Source organism: Bubalus kerabau, chromosome 6 (genome assembly GCF_029407905.1).
Source record: "Bubalus kerabau isolate K-KA32 ecotype Philippines breed swamp buffalo chromosome 6, PCC_UOA_SB_1v2, whole genome shotgun sequence".
Taxonomy (NCBI): Eukaryota; Metazoa; Chordata; class Mammalia; order Artiodactyla; family Bovidae; genus Bubalus; species Bubalus kerabau.
Window position 1 is genome coordinate 10439270 of NC_073629.1, and position 22803 is coordinate 10462072.

At 48.5% G+C, this 22803-nt stretch overlaps 1 protein-coding gene across 1 annotated transcript in view; it reads left to right on the forward strand.

Annotated features, from left to right (window-relative positions):
* CFAP45 (cilia and flagella associated protein 45) overlaps positions 1–22803 on the forward strand; it is a 29837-nt gene that overhangs the window by 4540 nt on the left and 2494 nt on the right. The window contains exons 2-10 of the mRNA XM_055586731.1: positions 1219–1344; positions 4170–4306; positions 6523–6667; positions 6996–7166; positions 8363–8541; positions 10588–10717; positions 15282–15428; positions 17874–17987; positions 18579–18772. Of these exons, the coding sequence (XP_055442706.1) occupies positions 1219–1344; positions 4170–4306; positions 6523–6667; positions 6996–7166; positions 8363–8541; positions 10588–10717; positions 15282–15428; positions 17874–17987; positions 18579–18772 (1343 nt within the window). The remainder of the gene's footprint in view (positions 1–1218; positions 1345–4169; positions 4307–6522; positions 6668–6995; positions 7167–8362; positions 8542–10587; positions 10718–15281; positions 15429–17873; positions 17988–18578; positions 18773–22803) is intronic.

A 22803-nucleotide genomic window follows, 5' to 3' on the forward strand; every position in this document is an offset into this window, starting at 1 on the left:
CTGAGGCCCAGATCACAACCCGGCACTGGCCTGGCAAAGACCCTTGATGCCACCCCCGGGGCTGGCACTTAATCACGGCAGCTGCTCTTGGTGCCCTTGTCAGCATTGCCCCAGACACAGGGAGTGACTGCCACTGCTGCCTTTGTCAGAAGGGGTTTCCATGTTCCCCTTCTTACATCATTAGTTTTCTATTCATTGTCAGGCTTGGGAGATCTGATGGCTCACCTAGGTCCTTTGCCCAGGCTTGGAAGGCAGCTGTCTGATGTTTTCAGCTTCTACGCTCGGAGATGATCCCTGTCTCCTTCAGCTCATTAGATGGGAGAGACAAGGATCCAACCTAGAAGAGTACTGGATGGCTAAAAACTGACTCATGCATGTTCAAGGGGTTCCCCCAGTAGCTCAGTGGTAAAGAATCTGCTTGCAATGCGGGAGACGTGGGTTCAATCACTGCGTCAGGAGGTTCCCCTGGAGGAGGGCATGGCAACCCACTCCAGTATTCTTGCTGGGAAAATCGAGTGTAGCCTGGCGGGCTACAGTCCATGGGGTCGCAAAGAGTCGAATATGAGTGAAGTGTCTGAGCATGCATGCACGCATATGCACGTTCAAGCAGTCCTGAGAGTGAAAGAGCCTCATGGTGGACACAGCTTCAGGGTGAACCTGTTTGCCTGATTGTAGCTGGCAGTCGTTCATTCACTGAAGTTTATCAGGCATCAACCACCTGCCGGCTGTGTGCAAGGTACTTTTCAGCATTAGTGTCCTCGGGTCCCAACGGTAACCTTGTGAGATGGTGGGGACATGGAGGAGGTCAGATGGTAGCATCAGCTGTGAAGGGGGCTTGCTGTTCAGATGACGAGGTTGGAGGTGACGACACTGTGCATTTCTGGAGAGGACAGCCCATGTGGCCTCACAAGAGAGTGCTTGCGGGAAACGAGAACTGGGCTGACACTGAATCATCCTCCTGCCCGCCTTCCTTCCCTGCTGTGCAAGGGCTTGGACTTCTTCAGCTCAGAAACCTCAGAAGTCCTCCTTCTTGCTGGGCTGGTGTCCAGGGAAGCCACTGCTCCTGTAGGGCATCTCCTGTGTTTCAGGATTTACCCAGGTGCTTTCCCATACACCCACCCAACTTTCCCTCGGCACGGGCTGGCGAAGCGTCTACCTTGCCTGGGGTGCAGATGGCGGTCGGTACTGATGAGCCCAAATTTCTGCCTCTCCCTGCAGCCATTAAGCACAGCTGGCGTGCTGAGCTCTGCCTCTACTGCTTCCAACAGGTCAAGGAATAGGCCTCGCTATCGGACCAAAGCCCTGAGCTCCGAGGTGGATGAGAGCCTTTTTGGAGCTATCAAGGTAACCGTCCCTCAGTCCCTCCAGGGAGCTGTCACCAGGAGGCGGTGACCTGAACAAAGCTAGCTCTGGACAGGTCACCCTCTCTCCCAGAGAACTCTCAGACTGAGGGCAGTGGGGGTTTCTGCGGCTCCAGTGGACAAGCTCAGACACTTTGTGGGGCCCATGTAAACAGGCCACCTGGCTTCCTCCGCCCTTGAGATCTTTACATCTGTGCAGCATTTGAAGATCTGTTATAATGCTGAAGGGAGGCTCAACTGCTGAACCCTCAGTGTCTGCTCTTTGCTCAGCGAACGCCCTGTGATGGAAACGTTTGAGTGCCAGTGGCCCAGGCTTCCAGATATAGAACGACATAATTGTTGTTCAACATAATCCCCCCTCCATCCAAGAACAGTGCAGAGTAGAACACAAATCATCCTTCTTTCCCAGTTGCTCAGCTAAAACAATTACTTTGCTTTGGAAAACGAGCAAGTAAATATTTATTTGCAAATATCAGCCAGTCTAAGAGGCTGATGACTAGAGAAGGAGAGCCAGAAAGTTACTTGGAGTGATCTTGGTTACACATGACATTCAGAAGGTGGGAAGGGAGGAGAGAAAGAGAATGAGATGTAGAGAGAACGGTGAGAGATTGAGAAAGAAAAGGGACACTGGAGCCGTTAAGAGAGTAAATCCTAAGAGTTCTCAGCACAGAAAAATTTTGTCTGTTTTTTAAAATTTTGTATTGATATGAGATGATGGCTGTTCTCTAAACTTACTATGATTATCACTTCATGATGGCAAATCAAATAGTTATGCTATACCTTAAACCTAAACAGTAGGGTCGTCTAGTCAAGGCTATGGTTTTTCCAGTGGTTATGTATGGATGTGAGAGATGGACTGTAAAGAAAGCTGAGCACTGAAGAATTGATGCTTTTGAACTGTGGTGTTGGAGAAGACTCTTGAGAGTCCCTTGGACTGCAAGGAGATCCAACCAGTCCATCCTAAAGGAGATCAGTCCTGGGTGTTCTTTGGAAGGACTGATGCTAAAGCTGAAACTCCAATACTTTGGCTACCTCATGCGAAGAGTTGACTCATTGGAAAAGACCCTGATGTTGGGAGGGACTGGGGGCAGGAGGAGAAGGGGATGACAGAGGATGAGATGGCTGGATGGCATCACCGACTCAATGGACAGAACTCCGGGAGTTGGTGATGGACAGGGAGGCCTGGCATGCTGTGGTTCATGGGGTCGCAAAGAGTCGGACACGACTGAGCGACTGAACTGAACTGAAACAGTAGGTCAACTTTGTCCCAATACAACTGGAAGGGAGAAAAAAGAGAGAAAAAAGTAGAGGAAAGGGAAAAAGAAGAAAGACACCAGTAGTGGTCTAAGCACTGGCGTGAACACCACTGGCTGCAGGCGGACCAGGGAGAGAAGAGGTGATGTCTCCCCTTTGTTGCAGTTCAGTTGCTAAGTTATGTCCAATTCTTTGTGACCCCACGGACTGCAGCACACCAGGCTTCCTTGTCCCTTACTATCTCCGGGCGTTTGCTCAAACTCATGTCCATTGAGTCAGTGATGCCATCCAACCATCTCATCCTCTGTTGCCTCCTCCTCCTGGCCTCAATCTTTCCCAGCATCAGGGTCTTTCTGATGTCTACCCTTACCCTTCACTCTTCTCACTGTGAATTAAAAAGGACTTTCCAGATTGTTCCAGATGAGTGTCTTTCTGCCTTTAGAAGCTGTTTCCTATTGACAAGGGAAAGAATCAAAGCAATTCAATTTCGCTTACAGTCATGTTGTTGATTTGTCTTGAGTCCATGGGGACTCTTCTAGCTAAAGTGAAGACAGGTTTGGAAATGGCCGACTTCTCCAGATTTAGTCCTGCCGGCTTGCCAGAGGGGGCGGCTGACACGCAGCCTGTTCCTGGCTCAGTCTTTTGGGCTTATTGTTGGACCAGAGTCTCGGAAGCCTCCCAGCCGGCAGCAGAGGGCAGAAGTGGCCTGTGACCTGACTGAGTTGAGCCGCTTGGAGGCAGAGATGGGCGCCAGGTGGCAGCAGCTTTCCGGGAACGGGTGTGCACTGTGCCGGCCTCCAGACAGGATGGACCTCCACCTAAGCCATGCCCCTGCCTCCGCTCAGGATCGCAGACACTGTGTTCCTGATAAATGAAATCCTCTCCTGTGTTAACAATTCCCTGAAACAAATGATTTCATTTTCTTGTTATCTAACTCCTTCACGGTCAGAAAGTTGAAAAAAACTCATGTATCTAATTTGTGTTTTCTTTGCTGAATTCTAACTCGCTGACTGCCTCACCATATTAGATTTAAAGACAGATCCACTGGACCATATTTCTAACTTACCCCATAGGGCTTTTTGGTGGGGGGGAATCAAAGTAAATGAATTAGAAAGGATTAAAAATAACAAATATCATAGATTGAATGTGTCCCTAAGGAACTGTATGCTAAAGACCCTCGATGCGGTCCAAGAGAGCTAATTAGTTTTTGTTTTGTAAATGATGGAGGGAGAAGAACGAAGAGACCCCAAATTTTCATTCCTGATGGTTTCAGGTTAGGAATGGACACACACTAGCAAACCTCTCCCTGGGCCTCCATCCCTCTGGGAGTATCTGCACGAGTTATAGAGAAGCCTTGCTTTCAGAAGAGCCGGTCGCTACAGAGCACATCTGGCCGCCACACTGCTTGCTCAGTGCCCTGGCTACTCTGGGTGCTCCTGCAGTCTGGGCTCCAGCTGATTTCCCCTGACGCTGGATGGGGTGGAGATGCCACCCTCCGGTAACCAGCAAGAAGTGGGGTGACCAGCTTCTAAGCTGCCCTTCCTGACCCCCCAGCCCCTGACCCGGAGTGACAGCCCCATTGTGCTGCTCCGAGATAAGCATGCCATTCGGAAAACACTCACGGCGCTGGGCTTGGACCACAAGCCGGAGACCATCCAGCTCATCACCCGGGACATGGTCCGGGAGCTAACGTGAGTACCCAGGGCACGGAGCCCTTCTGTGAGGACCTGTGTGGGGGGACGGGGGGCCCACCTGGTCTCGTCCTGTCACTGTGGACCCCACCTCTTTCCTATCCATTTCCTGCCTTTGGTTTCTTGGTTCCCGTTTCTTCTCCATTTTGACCTTCTTCTCCCCGCCTTGTATCTATTACTGCCACTGCCCTTGATTCCCAGCTACTGGCTACTGTGGGTTCTATGGGGCTGGTAGAGGGTAGATGCTTGGGTGGGGGGGGTCCCTTCTGAGCCCCGAATAGTGCACTTGGTCAGGGAAATGTCCAGATGAGTCACTTCCTTCTGGCCGAATCAAGAATCTGAAGCAAAGGAAAAACTGACCAGATGCCTAATTAGTCCCAGGGCTTCTTCCCAGGCTCTGAGGCCAGAAGAGGAAATTCCCCAAAGCTCTGGGGTTCCTTTGGGATTAGCTCAGCACGGCTTCCTGATTGGAGCAGCCCGCTTGCTTGGGCCCCTCATGTGGGGTTAGGCCCAGCTCAGTCACACGAAGGGAGCCAACCCTGCCACTCAGAGGTTTAGCTCTTCTGCTGGTGCTCCATTCTCTAAACTGTTCTTCCAACTATGGCTCCACTCACTAAAAACTTGAAATCCCAGAAAATGTATCCTGTGTCGCGATCTGGGGAGGCACGGCTGGTCCACAGGTCCAAGAGCACCGTCTAATCAGCTCTGGCGTTGAAGGGCCAGATGCGGTAGCGGCCCTGCAGACACGCCTGTGGCCCAAGAAAGGGCTCCTTCCCTTTATTTATTTATTTGTGTATCTAGCTGTGTCGGGCGTTAGTAGCGGCACACGGGATCTTCCTTGAGTCCTGAGGGATGTCAGGTTCCAGCGTGCGCAGGCTCAGTAGTTGTGGTGTGCTGGCTTAGTTCCCCTGCCAAATGTGGGATCATAGTTCCCAGCCAGGGAAGGAACCAGCGTCCCCTGCATTGCAAGGCAGAGTCTTTTTTTATTTTTTTTTTAATTTATTGTTGATTGAAGGATAATTGCTTTACAGTATTGCATTGGTTTCTACCAAACATCCACATGAATCAGCTATAGGTTTACGTATGGCCTCTCCCACTTAAACATCCCTCTCACCTCCCTCCCCGTCCCACCCCTCTAGGTTGTTACTAAGCCAAAGCAGATTCTTAATCACTGGACGACCAGAGAAGTCCCAAGGGCTCCTTCTTGGACTGGTCCAGTCCTAAAAACACGTTGGAGGTGAAGTCTCGGGTAACTTGTCAGGGTTCTGAGAAAAGCTCGAGATGCTGTCTCAGATTCACATCATTCCTGGTCACTCCAGATCACAGGCTGTTTGGGGCCACAGCACCCAGGGGAACACAAGGTCTTGGCTAAGCCTCAAGCCCACTTACTCATGTGTCCACCTCCTGGACACCTCTCCCCAGCCGGTTTTATGGGATGAGGTTTCACTTCCTGCCTCAGACCATCTGCGTCTGTCTGCCATGTGCCTGTTAGACGCCTCACCCAGAAGCAGCTTGATGCCCACTCCCCTGCTCCATCTCCAATGTATGTCATCTGTTTGTAATCATTATAATTACCTATTGGTTTGTTGAATGCGTTGGGCAGCTAGAAAAGTCTGTAGACATGTCTCTGGCTATTGTTGATTTTAATTAATATTTAGGGTTCAAAGCTTCCCTCTGGGCTGGAGGCACAGGGATGGTTTCGTTTCTCACTGGCCTCCACTTCATCCTCGCCGGGCGTGCCCTTGCCCTTTTTATGTCATTCTCGAGGAATCATCTGTTTTAAAAGTTCAACGCGGCAGCTTTATTTTGAGTCCTCACTCTGTGCCCAGTGCTGGGCCAGAGACCGGGCTGCCCATGGGGTTACGACAGAGCCTGAATCCCACAGGAGCTTGTGATCTAGCAAGGCAAACAGACATTGCCCACAACACAGGCAGGGACAGCGGAGGGGAGGAGGTGGGTGTGTATGGGTACATGGGGGCGGGTGCAGAGGAGGTAACGTGTGAGCTGGACATTTTAGACAAAGTCCTTAAAATGTTCCTTTTTTAAGCCGGTGATGCTACTCTGCCCTTGGCTGAGACCGCTGTCTCTCCTGCCCGATTCTCTGAGGCAGGATGGGCAGTGATGGGGGTGGGGTAGAGAGCAGAGCAGCCTGCAGAGTAGTGCTAAGAGCTCCCCCGCCACACCCCCTGCCTAATTTTATTCATTCTTTGTGTCAGCATTCCCACCAAGGACCCTTCCGGGCAGTCCCTTATCATGAGCCCTGAGGAATTTGAGCGGATTAAATGGGCATCCCATGTCCTAACCAAAGAAGAACTCGAGGCCAGGGAGCAGGCCTTCAAGAAGGAGAAGGAAGCCATTGTGGTACCTACCCCCGACCCCATCTTTGCAGAGTGGGGGTTGAAGAAAAGGGCTGGGGAGAGGCCGGCCTCCCACAAGACTGGGAGCTTTAGTTAGGGGACACTGAAGTAAGGTGTGAAAGTGCTAAAGATGTGTTACAGAATAAAGATCTGGTGGGAGCAACTGTGGGGCCAGGGGAGGGGTGAGGACGCCAGGCTGGGAAACCTCTGGGCTATGACAGTGTGATGGGGTGATGTGAAACTCATCTGAGGTCACCTACGGCAGCCAAGCTAGTGCCCAGGGCACGGAGCACTAGAGTAAGTCCCCGCTGATTCCAGCGTGGCTCCCGTAGGACACAGTGACCACACGCAAGAAGATCATGAAACAGAAGGAAATGGTTTGGAGGAACAACAGGAAGCTCAGCGACCTGGAGGAGGTAGCCAAGGAGAGGGCCCAGAACCTTCTGCAGAGAGCCAACCAGCTGCGGATGGAGCAGGAGGAAGAGCTGAAGGATATGAAAAAGGTGGGCTCTCCATTCTCCTTCCCTCCACTCATCTATCTCTCTTTTTTGACCTTGCCTCTCAGTGTGCAGGATCTTAGTTCTCTAACCAGGGACTGAATTCATGCCGCGTGCAGTGGAAGAACAGAGTCCTGAGCACTGGCCCACCAGGGAATCCCTCCCTCCTCTTATCTGTTATTCACATGCCTGAAAGCATGGGCTAGAGATGGGGTGCAGGGTTGAAAGGTGAGGGGCTGGCCTTGGCAGGCGAATGGAGTAGACTGGGTCGGGGAGAGCTGCACCTACGGAGTGCAGTGCGGGCTGTGTGACCTTCAGCAAGTCACTTGCACTCACTGAGCCAAACTTTCTTTGTTTGTGAAATGAGGGTGGCGAAACTACTAAGCAGCATTATTAGGATGAAATATGCTAATATATGGGAGATACTTTGTTGCGAACTGCGGGTTGAAAAATACATGTTACTTGTATCTTTATCCTGCTAGTTCAATTCTGGCCACATAGGATGGTGCAGACAATGGGGTTGTTTTTGTTGTGCTCAAAGTGCTTCCTTTAGCCAGAGCATAAAGACCAGAGGCTCATTTGAATTCTATTGTGTTGCTCATTTGCATGTGGTTCACTTCCTGGCCAAATGAAAAATGCTGACTCCCCAGCCTCTTCATCCAGAGTTTCTGTTTCTCAGGTAAATCTTCTCTCCTTAATGCTTCCTTTTATTTTCCAAAGCTTTTACTCCACAGCTCTTATTGATTGCTCGTGATTTTTTCATCTCCTATGTGTCAGGTTGTGCTCTTCTAGCTTAAAAATCTAGTGGCTTGGCCTCTGCAAGAATGTTTATTTTCCTGAAGAGTAGAATGGGGGGGGTCTTCATTTGAGGTTCAGGGGTCCCTAAGGGGACCATGAACTTCTAAAGTTTTATGGAAAGTTTGTGTGTATAGATGTAAGTGAATTTTATGGAGGAGAAGACCCATAGCTTTCATCTTATTCCCAAAGAGTGATCCATGACCCCCCACCTCTGCCCCAAACACTAGACCCAATACCCTGAAAGATGCTATTGCTTTTCTGGGCTTGTGAGCACTCTTAATGGGATTCTGCTCCCATTTCTCCCCACTCCAGCTTCCACATCCCTGTGGTACATCACTCCACCCCCCAACCATCCCCATCCTTACTCCCAGACCTAGTACCACAAGTTCAATTCCACTCTCCAGATCATCCTCAATGCCAAGTGTCATGCCATCCGGGATGCCCAAATTCTGGAGAAGCAGCTGATCCAAAAAGAACTGGATGCAGAGGAGAAGCGGTTGGATCAGATGATGGAGGTGGAGCGGCAGAAATCTGTTCAAAGGCAGGAGGAGCTAGACAGAAAGAGGAGGGAGGAGAGAATCCGGTAAAGAGGTGGTTTTGACATTTCCCTCTCTAAGTCTTTTCCATGTGTCTTTAGGTCCATATAGCCTTGCAGAGAAGAAGGACATGAGAAATGGTCATTATCATCCTTTGTTATTATCACAAAACTTTTATGGAATGATTCAGAAAGACACAGAACTTCTTTTTTTTTTTTTTAATTTTTATTGTTTATTGAAGTATAGCCAATTAACAAACAATGTTGTGATAGTTTCAGGTGAACTACGAAGGGACTCAGTCATACATGTACATGTATCCATTCTCCCCTAAACTCTCCTTGCATCCAGGCTGCCACATAACACTCAGCAGAGTTCCATGTGCTATATGGGAGGTCCTTGTTGGGTATCCATTTTAAACACAGTGGTGTGTACATGTCCAATCCCAAACAACTGTAGAACGTCTTAAAGCTTGTTTCTAAGATCACAACAGGTGTTTCACAATACGGCCCTTATTCACCCTCATTTTGCATCATTTCTTGCCATCCATTCTAGGAGGCTTTCCTTCATGTCCCCCCAGCATGCCAGGTCTTCATATGATCTCATTATTTTTTGTTGTTCCCTCGGCTTTGAATACCCTCTCTTTCCTTTTTTCTTCTCCCACCCCGGAAAATGCTCTCTCTTCCTTCATAATGTGGCCTTGCTATCCCCTCCCCTGAGAAACTTCCCTGACTCCACTGGGCGAGCTTCGAGCCTCCCTGCTCTGGGCCCCCTACACTGTGTTAGTGGTCTGCCACGCCCCTCCTTGCGCTGTGGCTCCCTGACCCTCACCAGGCTGTATGCTCCCTGAGGGCAGGGTCCCTGTCTTGTTTCTTCGGCTTCTGACCTACCAGAATGTTTGGCCTGCAGCAAATGCCTAATACAAGTTAGAATGAATAAATTCAATCCCCTCCAGTTTGCAGGAGAGGACAAGTCCCAAAGCAGATAAATTATAGAATCATAGTGTCCCAGATTTAGAATGCCAACCATATAATACAAGAATTACCCCCATAAACAGTCCTTGTACCACGCTGAGTGGCAGCTCTGTCTCCCCATTTGTATTCTGTTCTCTCGGGCCATTCATCTGTGGACCGCTAGCAGGTACCTGGTCCATACAGTAGGCTCCCATGAAAAGCTCATTTCATGGCTAAATGGCTCTTCGTCTTTTGCATGAACAGTTTCAATAAAGGGGAAATCCCTGCCTTCTTAGGCAGCTCTAATGATTTGACCTGGTCCTTATACTGAGTCTAAACCTGCTTCCATGTAACCCTTTCTGCTTGTTGCTCTAGTGTGTTTCATTTGGAGTCAGGAAGCCATTCAACAGTGCTATCTGAATGTCAGTGTCATACCCCTTCCCGTAGATACTTGTCCTCCTCTGCGTCTTCTCCCACTCTCCCAGCCTTTACCCAGAGACCATGGGATCTAGATGCTTTCAAGGTTGTTGACATCCCAATAACGCAGAGGGAGTCACTGGCTGCACTGACTCTAGAATCTGGCTTCTCTGCTTTCTATTGTTGAGCAAGGGTGCTGCTGAGTGTAGAGAATTCCTCAGACTCAGCCCCGTACACCAGCAGCCGATGGTCTTAAAATATGAGATTGGATATAAGAAGGACAGTTAGCTAACTAGGCATGGTAGATGGAGTGGGATGACAAGATACACTGGTTGAGAGCAGATGCTCTGGAGAAAGGAGTTACTGTGGGCTTCTTAACTCTGGGAAATCAGCTTGGGAAGGTGGCTCCCTCTGATTACTCTGGGACGTTTTGGGAGGTGGTAGGATTTCAGAAAACCTCAGGTACTGAAAGGAGAAGGTGTCTTATGATATGGGCACACTCTTGGACAAACAAATGCAGGGTGGGAATCTCACGAAGGGTGAGCCCCAGAATTAGGAGCTCGGAAGAGAAAGGACTGACCCCGCTCATGAAACATAGTGGTATTTAGGGGGCACTCATCACGTTGTCCCTACAATACCTCCCATCGTGGGTGTTATTTGGGTGGAGGTTAAAACAGAGACCTGGACTCTTGGTTTCTAAGACACCATGGCACTGTTTCTTCTCAGAGGAAGACGGCACATTGTGGAACAGATGGAAAAGAACCAGGAGGAGCGATCGCTGCTTGCTGAACAGCAGGAACAGGAGAAGGAGCAGATGCTGGAATACATGGAAAAGCTCCAAGAGGAGGATCTAAGGGTAACTGGGCTGCACAGATCATGCCAAGTTCTGCCAGCAACAGCAACAAAGCCCTCCGACACTGTGGGGTTGGAGCGTGTGGGCTGATGTTCCGTCAGACACATGTTCGTTTCACAACATCATCACCGTCAACTTTTTATTGCCATATGAAACACTTGTTTGGCTGAGGCCTCATGGAGATGAGCAGTGATTTGGATACTGTCCCTGCCTTTCGGGGACTTGGGGTCCAGGATTGACATATCTGTGTGAATGGACACACCAAGGAAAGATATTGCTGCATGCTTTGCACAAATAAACATAGGGATGTTTTATTGTCTTCCCTCAATTATCTTGGGATATTGTACACTTTGTACATGAACAGCAGCTGTCTTTTAGTTCCAGGCTGCCTGCTGTTGCCTCACCCAAGGTATGTTGCATCCCAGTGTCATTAATTGTATGGACAAGCCGAAACTTTTTTCCTGTTAGCCTAACTAAAATTAGTAGGCATCTCCATTGCATAAGAAATAAATAACATAGCTACTCAAACCAAGTAGGCTTAAAAAAATCCCCTTCTGTTGGCCTTATTGGATCTTTTGCAATATACGAAAGCCCCTGGCTCAGAGAGGAGGTACATGGCCAGCATCCGGAGCATTTATTCTTTTCCCCCTTAATTTTTTACTTTTGAAAAATTTTGCACACACAGACATGTTGAAAGAACTGTACCACACCCATCAGTGCTTCACCTATATTTAATGATTGTTAATTCCATGGAGCTGCTTGTCTCTTTTAGATGTATATACATATTTTGCTATTATTAAGCTATTTGAAAGTAAGTTTCCCATATCTTGACACTTTGCCTGAATGCTTCAACTTGTATTTCTGAAGAACAAAGACATTGGCTTACTTGTCAGCAGTACCATTATCACATCCCCCCATCAAAATTTTGAGTCTGACGATTCTACAATATTATTTAATATTTAATCTATATTCAAATTTACCCAGTTCCAAAAATGTATTTTCCATGGTTTTCTCCCTTCCAAACCAGGATTCGGTCAGGGATTGAATCTTCAGGATTCACACACTGTATTCACCTAAGTCTCTTTTGATCTGGCAGAGTTTCCTTATCCATTCATTAATTTTAATAACACTGATATTGTGAAGTACTCAGGCCAGCTGATTTGAAGAATGCCCCACATTCTGATTTGCCAGGTTATTGCCTAATGGTGCATTTAACCCACGGACCATGTATTCTTTTATTGTTCTCCTCTTCCCCCGTGTTTATGATGGCTGAGTTGTCATCTCCCAGCGCACTTGATGGTGAGGAGTGACAGGGGGCCCAGATGGGTCTCTTGGGGACCTCATAATTATGAAGGCATCTCAGAGCACCTGCAGGCTAAGGTACAGTGTGAGAAGTGGGAGGCAGATCACTGGATGGCTAGGGGAGATGAGGGGCAGGCAACTTTGTGAGCTGCTTGAGAAGGGGACCAACAAGGCCAAGAAGACAGACAAGACCTGGCCAAGCTCCTGGTTCAGGAAAGGGCCAGAAAGGACGGGTCTAGGGTAGACATGCAGAATACTGGAGAATCCAAATTCTCCAGTGGGCTCATTGAGGGGGCTTTCCAGGTGGCTCAGTGGTAAAGAATCCGCCTGCGATGCAGAAGATGCAAGTGATGCCACAGGTTCGATCCCCGGGTTGGGAAAATCCCCTGGAGGAGGGCATGGCAACCCACTCCAGTATTTTTGCCTTGGAGAATCCCATGGACAGAGGAACCCGGCAGGCTATGGTCTATAGGGTTGCACAGAGTCGGACACAACTAAAGCGACTGAGAACACACGCACGGGCTCATTGAGAGAGTTCCAGGTGTCACTGAGTCAACAGTTACTCAGGTGTTATGTCATTGTCCTTTTCCTGTCCTTCTAGGCACTCCCTGAGTCTCCAGGAAGTATTATGGGGCAGAGATAGAAACCTCTGCCTCACCAGTTTAGAACGGCATTAACTCTTTGCGAACAGTGCATGGAATTCTCCAGGCCAGAATACTGGAGTGGGTAGCCTTTCCCTTCTCCAGGGCATCTTCCCAACCCAGGGGTCAAACCCAGGTCTCCCACGTTGCAGGTGGATTCTTTACCAGCTGAGCCACCAGTGAAGCCCCCTGGTGGTGCAGGGGCAGTTTTTCCCAGCTTGCTAGCAAGATGGAGAGAGTGTCGGGAGTCAGTGTGGGGTTGCTTCGCAATGGCTTCAAAGATGAGAAACAGGGAAAGTTCTTCGGTTTCTTGAAAATGAAATGATCCCACAAAAACAAACCAAAAAAAGTAAATAAGCAAAGAAGTAAGTAAATGAATACATGATTCTATGTATGTCATAGATCAGAAGTCAGCAGCTTTTCTAGCTTTGAGGGTCAGTGGGTTTAAATACTGCCTTCAGATGGTAAAGAACCCACCTGCCAATGCAGGTAGACCTAAGGGACATGGGTTCGATCCCTGAGTTGGGAAGATGCCCTGGAGAAGGGAATGGAAACGCACTCCAGGATCCTTGCCTGGATAGTCCCATAGACAGAGGAGCCTGGTGGGCTGCAGTCCATGGAATTGCAAGAGTCAGACGAAGGATTAACACTTTTGCTTTCACTCTGAATACCAATGTCAGGCCTAAAACTGATGGGGAAAAAAAAGGTAAGAAGGAAAGGAAGAAAGGGAGATGAGGAAGAAAGGCTGTGGGAGTTGGAGCAGCAGGACAGGGACTGTGGAGTGAGCCAGGAGGCTGGTGCGTGGAGACTGAGGGAATCTGGCAGTCATGACTCAGGCACCACACGGACCTGGAAGGAGGCAGACAGCACTGTGCTTTTCTGTTCAGGAGGCTCCCTGGAGGAAGGGCCCTGAACAGGGCAGCGAGCCAAGCTGGGGGAGGGCCAGCAGCGTTGCCGGGGATGCGTTAGGGCAGAAACTGGGAAGACTAGTGGGGGTTAGTCTTCGAAGAAGTGGAGGCGGCTGGGAGCAGTGTGGGAGGTGGGGTGAGTTGATGGGTATGAGAGTTTGAAGCAAGGAGTCCAAGTTTGAGAGGATAGGGAGGACCCAGCACACGATCCCAGTGCCCCCCTGCATCAGGGCCTGGGGATGTGCTCAGAAGTGGTCTGACTGCTGGGAGCTTTCAAAGGCTCCAGCTCATTTCTTAGAAGGGCTCTTATCACTCATGATGATGAGGACTCTGATCTCCATTACTCATTGTGCTTCTGAGATTTTTTTTCCCTTTCTCACTTGCCTCTCACCTTCTTCCCCATCTTCCCTGCCTCATTATTGAGTATTTGCTGTTTTCCTCTCAGTATTGGGAAAGAGAAGACATGTGACACGTGGTCCCTGTCCTCTGGCTGGGACAGAATGAACACTCAGGAAGTGCGTGGGCCCCACAAAGCAGCATCTAATCAAATCCCAGGAGGTCTATCACCATCCTAGGTGCAAAGGGAATTCAGAAATGCAGAGAGAATGAAAACTTGGGGCAATCAAGTCAGAGTTCCAGAGACAGTTGGAACTTTAATTAAGATAGACCGGGTTCCAAAATTCTGGGCTCTGGAGTTTATTAGTTCTATGGTCCTGGGCAAGTCACTTAAACTCTGGGCCTCAGTTTTTCCATTTGCATGAGAAAGATCAGTTCAGTTCAGTTCAGTTCAGTCGCTCAGTTGTGTCTGACTCTTTGCGACCCCATGCATTGCAGCATGCCAGGCCACCCTGTCCATCACCAACTCCCGGAGTTCACTCAAACTCATGTCCATCGAGTTGGTGATGTCATCCAGCCATCTCATCCTCTGTCATCCCCTTCTCCTCCTGCCCCCAATCCCTCCCAGCATCAGGGTCTTTTCCAATGAGTCAACTCTTCGCATAAGGTGGCCAAACTATTGGAGTTTCAGATTTAGCATCAGTCCTTCTAAAGAACACCCAGTAACAAGACCTAATTTTCAGGGTTTGGGGGTACACTTAGGTATTAGAGGTAGGTTATATAAAGTTATATAAAGTACTTTTTATTCATAAGAATAGACTTCCCTGAGACTTCCCTGGTGGTTCAGTGGTTAAGACTCTGCACTTCCACTACAGGGGGCAAGGTTTCCCTCCCTGGTCAGGAAACTAAGATACTGTGGCATGGCCAAAAAAGGGTACTCAATTAGTGTCATACTTTATTATTTTAATTATCATTATTGAACAGAGACCAAAAGTTTGGGTTAGAATAGGAGAAGGGAATTGAAGGCAAGAGGAAAACATGAACAAGTGATAGGATTTTGCTTGACATGTGGGAGACACTGAGTAGAATTTTAAGAGCCTTTACTCCTTGAGACTGAATAGAGATCAATAGTGTCAAGACTGCCACAAAGTCAAGGTGGATAAAGATCATCAAGGGCTGTTTGGCTAGAACATTTATGATCCTAGAAAGGTCATTTATGATCCTAGAAAGAATAGTTTGAATCAAGGCCAGTAATGAGAGCTAGACTGCAGAGCGTGCATCTCTCTCCCTGCCTCCATCCGTGTCTCTCCATCCTGGTAGGCCAATATCTTTCTGTCTCTCTTCTTCTTTTCCTCTGAGGCTCTCTCCCTTTGGTGGCAGGACCTGGAACAGAGGCACCAGCAAAAGCTGAAGATGCAGGCTGAGATCAAACGCATCAACGATGAAAACCAGAGGCAGAAAGCAGAGCTGCTGGCTCAGGAGAAGCTGGCCGACCAGATGGTGATGGAGTTCACCAAGAAGAAGATGGTAGGGACCTGCCTTCTGATGCCAGGGACTTCTGAGCAGGAATGGACTGTCTGTCTCAGGGAGGGGCAGACGTGAGTCCTGAGTGAACTCAATATAAGGCAGCCACGTCATCAGCCTGAAAATTTGCATCCTTAGTTCAAGGGCCTGCCTTCTTTTTCCCTTTCTACCTGGCTAGTCTCCTTGTTCATTACCAGAGAATAGCCTGCAAAGGACACCCTAATTAGTGTGTTATCCTTGTTAACACCTTTGATTGGAAGTTGGGATGAGGGTCAGGTTCAGGCAGGGAAGAAAATTAAAAATATTGGTGAAAGTGAAGATTTTGTGGATTCCTTATGACCTGGATAATTATATCTCCAGTAATTATGAGTCAGCTACCCTGTAAATTTCTTGTGAAGATTCCTATCTTGGGCATCCTTTACTTGGTGTTAGATTTGGAAAGCAGAGCCTTCAACCACACTGTGGAGCAGAGAGCAATGCATGAGAACAGTTCCAGGGAGATATGCAGCTCGTGAATGCGTTGATTCTTTCTGGGGCAATGGCATGATTGGAGTCTATGAGGAATGGAGGGCAAAGAAAAGCTTTTAGACATGGTCTAGATGGAGTGAACATGGATTTCTGTCAGAAGACAAGGGAGGAAAGTTCCTCAATTCCTCATGTGGTAGTCCTGTCTTCCCTCCTAGCTTTGAGATTCTGTGATGACGCCACACTTCTCTAAGGAAGCCTTACTGGGGGAGGGCGTAGGTACAATTGGAAAAGGCATCTTTGATATACCTCAATACTCCAAATGCAAACCACAGAAAATGAAGCTCAACAAAGTTTGTTTATTGGTTCTGGCTTCTTCACTGAATGCCAGGTATATGCAGGGAACAGTGAGAATGCAAGACTCGGAACATGGGTTTCTGCATAATAACGGTCATACCACTAACCATTTATCAAGTGCTTAGTCTGTGCACGGGCTCTCTGCTAAGTGCTTTGTGTGTGTTGTCTCATCTAATCACTCACTTCTTGCAACCTAGTAACTGAGTGATGGAAAAGATCCTAAATGCCTCAGAGTGTCCAGTTATCAGACTAGGCTGAACATACCTAGAATAATACCATGTACCTCATATGGACGTCAGCAACTGTTCCTGAGTGGATAATGGTGGTGATAATAAGCCAATCACGTGTAGGAGTTGTGAACAGGTCTATTGGCTGCAGCAGAGAGTCTCTGGTGGTTGTGATGGGAAATGAGGTGGTGAGATGATGGAGAGCTGAGAGCAGTTGTTGGGGAGGCCTTGGACCTTGCAAGTGTGGAATGATGAGGAACTGCCCTAGATTTCTGATCAGGAGAGGACAATGTATGACCTTCATACCCGGAAAGGTCATTAGCAGAAGGAGCTGAGAGAGGTGGAGACTGGCAAAGGGATTGGGCACTTGGGCATGACCACAACCCACCATAAGTCTCCAGGGATATCACAAGCTCCTCCCTGACCTCACCGTAGTCTCCACTCTTACAGCTGAGGCTGCCCCTAAAGGCTGCCCCGAAGGCAGAGATTGCTGATGGAAGCCTCCAGAGTTCCCTGCCCTGCCATACACGGCAACGCTGAGCAAAGAGACCAGCTTGACACACATCCAGCCATGCACACTTCACAGCAGATAACTCACTGCGGTGCACAGAAGTCTAGACAGGTAGAACAAGGCTAAGGAAGATTCTCTATGGGATGATCACATTTCCACCCAACTGAAGCCATTCGTCTTATGACTACCCCAGAATGGTAGTTGGGAAGCTGCATATGGAAAGCTTTTAGGGATATGTCTGCTCTTTCAGAGAAGTGGCAAAGGGAACTAATTTTGATGGCTCAGTCCTTAGGTAACTGCCAACCACTGGGGGACCGGACATCACATGGCTGGCCATTTGCCCAAGGACTAATGAGATAACTTCCACCTGCTGTACTTTATAAGCCAGGCAGGAAGCCACAGTTATTATTTCTAAAAACTTGGCCCAGAGGCCTTGCAACTTGGAAATTGTGAAGTAGAGGACAGAGCATGAAGTCTGGGCTCATCTGTAGGTGAATCTGTCTGGTGGTTTACAAGCTGTGCAGTCTTGGACCGGACCCTTGAATTTTATGAGCATTAGTTTCTTCATATCGAATATCTATCTCATGAGCCATTGTGAGAACTCTCTGGGATATTACCAGGAGAAGACATTTTGTAAGCAGTGAAGCTTCTTACAAATGCTGATTAGTTTCATAGCTATGCATTGCTAGTCATGTTGCCCTACATTAAAAGGAGTCACACAATTATCCTTCAATTAAAAAGCAATTATCCTTCAATTAAAAATAAATAAATTTTAAAAAACGGAGTCAGGGAGGGGTAGGGGGCATACTGAACAGACAGGGGCTCAGTTTCTTTCTGCAAGGCTGGGGCAGATGGGAGCCATTCTATGAGGTCTTTTCTTCCTGGCAGGCCCGAGAAGCAGAGTTTGAGGCTGAGCAGGAGAGAATCCGGAGGGAGAAAGAGAAGGAGATCGCCCGCCTGAGGGCCATGCAGGAGAAAGCCCAGGATTACCAGGCAGAGCAGGTACCTGTTCCATCTTGGCTTCCCTCAGCCCCTCACACCCCCTTAACTACTCCTTTGACAGCCTGTAAAATGGCCTCGAGGGTGAGGGAAGAAGAGAGGATGCAAGGTGCCTCGACTTCAGCAGTTTGAGGATGGAGGGGTGGGCCTGCTCCCAGACCTATGGCAGCAAGCATTGAGGACTGCATTACCTGCCTAACATCCAAGAGAAAGTTTTTGGCTGCCACATAAAGAACTTTCAACCTTAACTATTGAAATGTGTCACGGGAGGAGGAAACTGTGGCATCTCCATCATTAGCAGTTTTTAAAATTAGAAGCAATCGCAGGACTGCCTGGAGGTGTTTGAGGTATAGGGAAAGAACTGGGATAAGCTGGTGGTGGTTGGGGGGAAGGACAAGATGACCCTTCAGGGTGTCTTCTGACCTGAAAGTTCTATGACAGGTTTCCGTTTGTTCTCTCGTAGCATAACCTTGTTGCTAGAGAAATTCCGGAGGCTTCTCGAAGCAGGCTGGGTCAGCTGGAGCAGGCATCTTCCTAAAGGGACCTGAGGGTGTTTGCGCCCTCACTGGCCTCCCCTACCCTCTCCTTTCCCAGGATGCCCTGCGGGCCAAGCGCAATCAGGAGGTTGCCGACAGAGAGTGGCGCAGAAAGGAAAAGGAAAACGCACAGAAGAAGATGGAAACAGAGGCCAAGCTGCGGAAAAGTCGACTAGAACAGGTGGCTTTCAAGGAGCACACTCTGGCTGTCCAGGTGCAACGGGACCGGGATGAGTTCGAGAGGATTCTCCGGTAGGAGGGGCTGGGACCCTGGCTTCCTTTCCGAGTACTGTGGCAGGGACGGTCAGTACTGGGCGGACAGGTGCTTTCTGGCATGTCCATAGACAGATGCACAGCCACCTTGACCGCGGTCATGCGGGGCATTCTACCTAGATGGGTGATTGAAATATTTCAAAGACACTTGAGCCAAGAATTTTATTAGAGAATGGAAATATATTAATAGCACCTGGAAGTGTTAAAGGAATTGGGGGCTGTTGGGATTATTTACCCAAGAGCATATCTGAGGTTATTGATATTTCTCCCGGCAATCTTGATTCCAATTTGTGCTGGAATAACCTCAGATATGCAGATGACACCAGCCTTATGGCAGAAAGTGAAGAGGAGCTCAAAAGCCTCTTGATGAAAGTGAAACAGGAGAGTGAAAAAGTTGGCTTAAAGCTCAACATTCAGAAAATGAAGATCATGGCATCTGGTCCCATCACTTCATGGGAAATAGATGGGGAAACAGTGGAAACAGTTTCAGACTTTATTTTTTTGGGCTCCAAAATCACTGCAGATGGTGATTGCAGCCATGAAATTAAAAGACGCTTACTCCTTGGAAGAAAAGTTATGACCAACCTAGACAGCTTATTGAAAAGCAGAGACATTACTTTGCCAACAAAGATCCGTCTAGTCAAGGGTATGGTTTTTCCTGTGGTCATGTATGGATGTGAGAGTTGGACTGTGAAGAAGGCTGAGCACTGAAGAATTGATGCTTTTGAACTGTGGTGTTGGAAAAGACTCTTGAGAGTCCCTTGGACTGCAAGGAGATCCAACCAGTCCATTCTGAAGGAGATCAGCCCTGGGTGTTCTTTGGAAGGAATGATACTAAAGCTGAAACTCCAGTATTTTGGCCACCTCATGGGAAGAGTTGACTCATTGGAAAATACTCTGATTCTGGGAGGGATTGGGGGCAGGAGGAGAAAGGGCCGACAGAGGATGAGATAGATGGCTGGATGGCATCACCGACTCGATGGACGTGAGTTTGAGTGAACTCCGGGAGATGGTGATGGACAGGGAGGCTTGGCGTGCCGCGATTCATGGGGTCACAAAGAGTCGGACACGACTGAGTGACTGAACTGAACTGAACCCAGGAGCATTAAAAGTATGAATAAAGATACAACTCTGGGCCCTTCTGCCGTCTCTGTCTCCATGTTCCTCAGCAAGTTTGGGCTGAAACTGCAGCAGGAGAGGTTGAGGACAGAGAGAGAACTCACACGCTCTGGGTTGCAAGTCATCAGAGCAGGACTTTAAGGGAGGTCTTTGCCATTCATTTGACAAATATATATTAAGCACGTAAATTCAAGGCTCTGTGCTGGATGCTGTGGTCTTGATGTTAGAGATGAATGAAACACCATCCTTGCCCATTCATGTAGGAAGGATGTTACAGACTCATATCTGGATGGACCTCACCTGTATGCATGCATCTTTCCTGTCTTGCCAGCTCATTATGCTTTTACTTTTGTTCTCTCTGTTGGCTCAGTGATGATTCCAGCCGTAAGTGGAAGTTAAGTGTTCACATCTCTCACTGTCTCTGTCTCCCTCCTCCTCCCCCAAGGCAGCCAGCAGTCTCAGTGGCTCTACTTTCTACTAGTTATATCTGCCACCACCAGACTGGGCCCCTGCGGTGTTCTCCTAGCTCTAACTGTTTTGGCCTAACTTGGAAAGACTCTCTTCTTACTCTGGTTCAGACTCTATAAGATTAAAAATAATAATAATAATAATAATAAATAAAGGAGACAAACTGGGGAATTCCCTGGTGGTCCAGTGGTTAGGACTCAGCACTTCAGTGCCTTGTTGGGGAATTAAGATCCTGCACGCTGTGAAGTGCAGCCAAGCTTAAACCAAAAAAATTAAACAAATAAAGGAAACAAACGAAATTTGAATTGGGTACAAATTGCAGAAATTATGCTCAGATAGGTAGAGATTGAGTGGAGCAGCCCGAAATTATGCTCAGATAGGTAGAGATTGGAGAAGGAAATGGCAACCCACTCCAGTGTTCTTGCCTGGAGAATCCCAAGGACGGGGGAGCCTGGTGGGCTTCCATCTATGGGGTCGCACAGAGTCGGACACGACTGAAGCGACTTAGCAGCAGTAGCAGCAGGTAGAGATTGAGTGGAGCAGCCCAGCTTTCTTGGTCTACATGCTCTTAGTCCTTCTTGCTACTGCCCCAGTTAGTTGCATGCCAGACCAGGCCCCTGGATCCCTGGGCAGAGACAGAACAGTCTATAGGAATCGTTGTCCTTGCTGGAGCCAAGTTCTTGGACTTGTATGGGACTGTGGACCCTTAGCCTACCTCCATTGGCTGTGATGTCCTTTGGCTTTGTAACTCTCCTTGCCCTCAAGGGTCATGCCATGTTCTCCAGATACCTGATAAAGATGGCAGTTTCCTTAATGGCCCCAAAGCTTCTGCCCCTGGACTCCAGGTCGCCTTTTAGATATCTGCCCTCCCCAGCCTCTGTGCTCTTGGACATCTGGGTCGCCTTTAGCAGTCACTGCTGCTGCTGTTGCTAAGTTGCTTCAGTTGTGTCCGACTCTGTGCGACCCCATAGATGGCAGCCCACTAGGCTCCCCTATCCCTGGGATTCTCCAGGCAAGAAAACTGGAGTGGGTTGCCATTTCCTTCTCCAATGCATGAAAGCGAAAAGTGAAAGCGAAGTCACTCAGTCGTGTCCGACTCTTAGCAACCCCATGGACTACAGCCTACCAGGCTCCTCTGTCCATGGGATTCTCCAGGCAAGAGTACTGGAGTGGGTTGCCATTGCCTTCTCAGATTCAGTTCAGTTCAGTTGCTCAGTTGTTTGTGACCTCATGAATCGCAGCACGCCAGGCCTCCCTGTCCATCACCAACTCCCGGAGTTCACTCAGACTCACATCCATCGAGTCAGTGATGCCATCCAGCCATCTCATCCTCTGTCGTCCCCTTCTCCTCCTGCCCCCAATCCCTCCCAGCATCAGGGTCTTTTCCAATGAGTCAACTCTTGCAAGAGGTGGCCAAAGTACTGGAGTTTCAGCTTTAGCATCATTCCTTCCAAAGAAATCTCAGGGCTGATCTCCTTCAGAATGGACTGGTTGGATCTCCTTGCAGTCCAAGGGACTCTCAAGAGTCTTTTCCAACACCACAGTTCAAAAGCATCAATTCTTCTCAGATTAGCAGTCACTAACACATGTTAATGGAAAGAAATTAAAGCCCTCCTGTTGCCACTGACCCATTTGTCCCTTCTTTGCTTTGTTTGCCTGGAGCACATGGACTAGTCAGTTATTAAAGCTAGACCAGCCCTTTGGAGAAGTTAAATCTCACCATTTGTTCTAGGTTAGCATCCAGACCTAGTGTCTCCAGGGCCACGTGATCACCATGGTGGGTGTCTCCAAGTGCTAGGAGCGTCTCTGCCATGGTCAGCAATTGAGCTTTTCCTACTTCAAAACCATGGCCTCCTCTATGGCCTATATATGGACTTCCTGCTTCTGGACAGAGGGAAGCCTTTAACTGTCAGCCTGTTGACTAAGCATAAATAGCTGACCTACCCTACTCAGTGGTTCTTGGAAATGCCTGGCAGCTTTCAAAAGGTACTGGTGCCCAGGGACCACTGCCAGAGACTCTCACTGAACAGGTCTGGGGTGAGGCCCAGGCACCAGCAGTTTTGAAAGTCCCCAGATGATGGTAATGTAGCCAGGCTCCAGGATCCTAGCCCCAATCCTGTGGAATAACTAGACCCTTCCTGTTCAGGTTTCCAATTGCATGCCACCTCAGGGGCTCTCTGGTGACACATACAGGTCCCCCATTTCCACCCTGTTTCACATCATGTGAAATGATAGAAAACTGTTTTCTATGTAGGAACATGATGGCAAGGCAAGGGGAAGAGTCTTCTGCTTTCACAGATGTGTCAGCAGTTTTCTTTTGGTGAACTGAGAAGCCTCTGTAGAAGGTATAGACATTTGCGAGGTATCTGCATGGTGTAAGAGAGTTGCTGGGGGACTTCCCTGGTGGTCCAGTGGCTAAGACT